This window comes from Diabrotica undecimpunctata, chromosome 9, assembly GCF_040954645.1.
Source record: "Diabrotica undecimpunctata isolate CICGRU chromosome 9, icDiaUnde3, whole genome shotgun sequence".
Lineage (NCBI taxonomy): Eukaryota > Metazoa > Arthropoda > Insecta > Coleoptera > Chrysomelidae > Diabrotica > Diabrotica undecimpunctata.
In genome coordinates, this window is record NC_092811.1 from 78334493 (window position 1) to 78340492 (window position 6000).

Genomic DNA, 6000 nt, shown 5'->3' on the forward strand with positions numbered 1-6000 from the left:
ACCTTCAACTGATCTAAATTCCTACAGACCAATTTCTCTTACATGTGCAATGTGCAAACTTATGGAGAAAATGATCAATAAAAGACTCCTGTGGTTTCTAGAAAAATATAAAATAATAAATTTGGCACAATCAGGTTTTAGATCACACCGAAGTACAGCAGACAATCTAGCAATCCTCCAAACATCAATCATTAACGCCTTTCAATGCAAACAAGACCTAATAGCTGTTTCGTTTGATATCGAAAAAGCATTCGATACTCTGTATAGTCCTCTTATTATAGCTAAACTCGAGGAGTACAGTATATCTGGAAATATATCTTCATTTATTAATCAATTTCTAACAAATAGAACCTTTAACGTAAGAGAAAATGGCAAAATCTCTAGGACTTTCAAACAAACTGATGGCGTTCCCCAAGGGTCGGTATTGAGTCCTACACTCTTTATTCTTGTTTTAAACGATATATGTAATAAAATTGATCTTCCCGTCAAGTTTGCACTCTACGCAGATGATTTAATAATTTTCTGCCGAGGCAAAGACACTGTTGCCACTTGCAAACTACTTCAGGATGCTACTGACCAATTGCTTGAATGGACTTCAGTAAGTGGATTTAACTTTTCTGTTGAAAAGACAAAAATCATTAAGTTTTCTCGCAGGACAGCTAGTACTATAATTCCTAAAATTACTATAAATGGTACTTGTCTACCTACAGTAAAGAGTATGCGGATTTTAGGACTCACATTCGACAGTAAACTTACTTAGAAATGCCATTTAAAAGATCTCAAAACTAAGTGCATGACAAATCTTAACTTATTAAAAACTCTGTCCAATCATCATTGGGGTGCAGACAAAGACTCCTTGCTTCAGATTTATAGATGTTTTATTCGTTCTAAAATAGACTACTGCAGTTTTATTTATATGTCAGCTAGCCCATCAGATTTAAAACTTCTTAATTCTGTACACAACACTGCACTTCGAATATGCCTTGGAGCCTTTAGGTCGAGCCCTGCAGAGAGTTTATACAGAGAAGCTAATGAACTTCCCCTCTGGCTACGTCGCCAGCAACTCCTTTTAAAATATTCGTCTCGAATCTCAGCTAATACCGAAAACCCAGCTTATAAATTATTAAGTAATGAACTTTTAAACTCTCCTTCTCCTATTAAACTTCGTCTATGCCACAGTATCTCTCACCACATCCGAATAATATCGATCTTTCAGTCACAACTCCAATATTAATATCACCTAAACCTCCCTGGAATAAATCGATAGCCGATTTTAATCTCTCGTTAACTAATTATGATAAGCATTAGACAAATCCACAATTTCTAAGGCAAACCTTTAAAGAATTAATTGCTAACAACAGATTTGACCAAATTTTATACACAGATGCTTCTAAGAGTTCTACAGCTGTTGGATGTGCTGTAACTTCAAACACCGATTTAATCACATCTTGTAATCTTCCGCTCTTCTGCTGCATACATACTGCTGAATTATTCTCTATTCTCCAAGCTACAAACTTACACAATCTCCAAAATATAAAAAAGTAGTAATATGTACAGACTCTTTAGCGTCTATCTATTCTCTCAAAAGTATGTACACAGTACATCCTTTGGTTCAAGCTATTCAAAACTCTTTCGATAGTTTAATCTCAATGGGAGTATCCATAACCATGATCTGGATTCCTTCTCATGTAGGAATCCCAGGTAACAAACTAGCCGACCTCTTTGCAAAACAAGCCTCGTCTTCTAATATGGAGACTGAAAACATACAACTTTATACAGATTTACAGTCGCATTTTAAAAATATTATCCAAATGTCTTGGCAAGATCACTGAAATAAAATCCCTTCCAAGCTTCGTGACATCCATCCCAGCGTTAAAAAGCTTGAGTTTCCTTCCATGACACGAAAAAACAAAATCTTAATTCGCCGACTTAGAATTGGCCATACAAGACTAACTCATAAACATTTAATGACTTCCCAAGATCCACCTACATGCACACACTGTGGTAATATTCTATCTGTTAAACATATTCTCGTAGACTGTCCCCACTTTAACAACGAAAGAAAAAATAATCTTTTGAGTCAAAACCTACAAAATATTCTCAGTTCGCCAGATCAATTCCAAAACCTTACTAATTTCCTCTATGAAACCAAGCTTTATCAGGATATTTAGAAGAAGAAACGTAGTTTAGAATTTGATAATTAATAATTGTACCAATATTTAATGTATTTCTTTATTAATTGTAATGTTACTGTATATTCTTGTAATGTAATGTAATAAAATTGTACCTGTGTCAGTGACCTACGCTGTCGAGACATGTAAAGCTAAATTAAATATATATATATATATATATATATATATATATATATATATATATATATATATTGTTATGATGTATTGTTTGTTTGAATGATGAGCAATGAGTATTTTTAATAATATATAGGGTTTTTATCGCGGTTCTCAAAGAATTAGTTTGTAAGTACTTTTTTAAATTATCTTTATTAGATCTACTATGAAACACACATATATATCTAAACTAGCTAATGTAAATTTAAAATAAACTATCTTTAAATTGAAATTCTTATGAAACTAATTAAATTCTATAGACAATGTTAAATTTAAACAAACTATCTTCAAAATTGAAATTGTTATGACACTAACTAAATTATATTAACAAAATTTTTGTACCTTTCTGTCACTGAATGCCTAAATGAACTGTTTTCCACTATATAGATTATAATCACCACTCAAATGTCTTCTTCTCAGCTTCGGTTATCCTTGTTTTTATGAAATTACTTTTTCCAATTATCAGCTTCCACCAATTTAAGATATTTTTCTTCACAGCATTTATAAACCACCAAGCAAACCAGCAAACAGCATTTATATTTATTCTTCTTTTCTATATACCAATATCCAATCACCACATATATTATTTAATTTTAATATTCAATTAATACTTCTTCCATTATCCAATTATCATTTATACATAACATAATTTTTAATCTTTAATATTATTTTCTTTATACTGTTTCTTAATATTGATTTAACTCACTATATTGAACAATTGTAACTGATTGACTGCCTCTAACTAATTTTCATACTAAAAAACTCATAACTGATTGACTAACTGAATGGACTTTCTTACTAAACTTTCTGACTGACTCACTTCTGAATCCAAATCACCGGGTATTTATATCTTTTTGGATGTTCCAGAACCATCTGGTAAGAAATCATGTTCCATTTGTTCTATTAAATACATGTCTGAATTTTCTGGAACAAACCATTTCGCAAACAAGGCCATCTCCGGTGATCTAGAGAATTCCATACTTTTCTATTAATAATTGTGTTGACATTTAGGCTTTTCAGATCAGAATATACACTTAAATCATTAACTTAACATTCTAATTTAATAAACTACACATTTTATTATTATAACCCCACTTATATTCACAACCATTCCTTAAATGTCACTTCAGAGTATGTATATCTGGTTGCCTAGTCACATGGCTCACTTAAATATATTTACAACATTATAATTATATAAAAAAATACTTTTTATATGCTAATTTCTTAAAAATGCCCTCACATAAATATTATTTTATAAAATTCTCTAGTATATAACTTATTAAAATAACTAAATTTAATATCTAATTAATTTCTATAAACACCAATCATATCAATATATATATATATATATATATATATATATATATATATATATATATATATATATATATATATATATATATATATATATATATATATATATATGCAAAATAATATTGATTTCACTGAGTATTTCGACAAACGAGAGATTAATTTTTTATAAAAAAATTATTTTTGTTTTCAATAAACGATAATTTAATATCTTTGTCGCTAAGACAAAGTGGAGTGGATTAAAATTTAGAATAATTAACAATAAAATTTATTATATTCAGATTAAATAGATAATCTAATATTTTAATTTAAAATATGCCGTAATGAATATTTTATTTGCTCTTGAAATACCAACGAAACTATTAAGGAAAAACTATACCTTTTATAATATTGAGATATAAACTTCCGGTATATAAGTAGTGCTTGGGTGATAAAATACCTTTAAATGTTTTTTTGTATATTTGGTTTATCTTTTGGCACTTATTAAACTAAATACCAAATTTTTCATATAAATTATTGCCATATATTTCACGAAATGTTAACATAATATAGAGTAAGATTACTGGAAAATAGGATAAATGGTAAAGACAGACAGCAACTAGTACCTCAATCAGACACCATGATAGTTTGATTAGACACCCAATTTGAAGTTGTTAAACCAAAACACAAACTACTTAAACTGAAATGGAATGAATGGAATGAGATTAAAGATACACGAAATGAAAAAGTGAGTAACATGGTCGAATTTGAGGCTCTCTCAACTGGAGACGTATTAACTAGTTTTAAACAGAAATACATGCCATATGCATAAGATCAGAAATTACCAGCAGTAAATAAATCCATCAACTTCTTGGACAACACCAAACTGATTTAAAAGGTCTAAGTCAAGGTTGTTTAATGATTTCAAATAAACTCTAAGAAACTGGAAACAAATAACAGAAAAAAACCTGTGCGTATCAGGCCATAAATAGATCAAATAGCATAGTAACCTCAGGTAATTGCAAAACAAAGCAATTCCCTTTTCTTCGACTGGAAACCTTCTTGTGGATTAACCAGTAGCCCATGTTTACAGTTGTTTCAGAGAATCGGTAAAATTACTATTCAAACATCTGTTGTAAGAGATTACGTATCAAGCGCCAAATATATCACATAAAGGTAAAAAAGAAGTTGCTTTCGTATTTTCTCAGGTTAAATCGGACATATGGATGCAAAGTGTGGCCCCTAAAAACAGAACAGAGAAAATGCTTAGAGCAACAGAAATGGACTTCTGGCGCCGCTCGGCGGGAATCTCCAGACGCGACAAAATAACAAACGAGAGAGTCCGAGAAATCATTGGGGTTACACAGAATATTATTGATGACATCAAAACGACACAACTCAGATGGTACGGACACGTAAGGAGAATGCCGGAGAATAGAATACTAAGACAAATTCTTGCATGGCAACCAAGAGGTAGGCGGAGACCAGGAAGGCCTAGAAGAAGTTGAAGAGAAGGAGTTGATAAAGAAATCAGAGAAAGAGAACTGGAGGACGATCTATGGAACAATAGAATAAGATGGAGATTGGAAATCGGAAGACGTCGAAGAACGTTGTAAACCGACTAATAGTCAATATGCCCTAAAGAATAGTATATAGCAAGAATTCTTATAAAATGTATTACCTATTGTTTATTTTATTTTTTTTTTCATAAAAAAATATATTCGCAAATTACTATTATTAAATAAACTCGTTTAGAACTTTCTATAGGAGTCAAAACTGAAGATAATTTTAACAAATTTTTGCAGAATCTTAATTAAGAATTGCATCTGCATCTTGATTAAGATGCAGAAATTAAGGTAAAATATAAGAACTTTTTATTAACACTAATAATTCTTTTCTAATTAAATAAATGTCGGAGATTACAATGTTACCAGGTAAACTAATAAACAAATTGTAAAACTAGATATTAATAGAATAAACATAACTTACCAATCTACATCACGATTGTTTTCGTCTTTACAACTAAGAGCATTTGTTCTTCCCGCGATAAAATACAACCAAAAGAGAAATAATATTTGTAACGACATTGCGAGATCAAAGTGACAAATGTGATATGATTAATTTTACCGCATGTGATTCATATATATATACAAATTGTTATAAGATATGAACAATGACTTCTGATATACAAAGAACAGTCAGGGACGTAGTAACCAAGTTTTGTTTTAAGGAAATTTATTGTATTTTATTAAAAGTGTCACTAGTCAAAATTTGTGGAGGGAGCTTAGGACTCTAGTGTCAAAAGCTGCTTAAAATATTTTTTGTTTATATCTAATTCATATAATCATTTTTAAAAGGGGCGTAA

General features: G+C 30.3%; 1 protein-coding gene across 1 annotated transcript in view; it reads right to left on the minus strand.

The window, feature by feature from the left end:
- The window catches only part of LOC140450171 (plancitoxin-1-like), a 54353-nt gene extending 48580 nt beyond the window's left edge, over positions 1-5773 (minus strand). Inside the window, exon 1 of the mRNA XM_072543626.1 lies at positions 5625-5773. Coding sequence (XP_072399727.1) covers positions 5625-5722 — 98 coding nt within the window. The 5' untranslated portion in view covers positions 5723-5773. The remainder of the gene's footprint in view (positions 1-5624) is intronic.
- Positions 5774-6000: the final 227 nt, after the last annotated feature.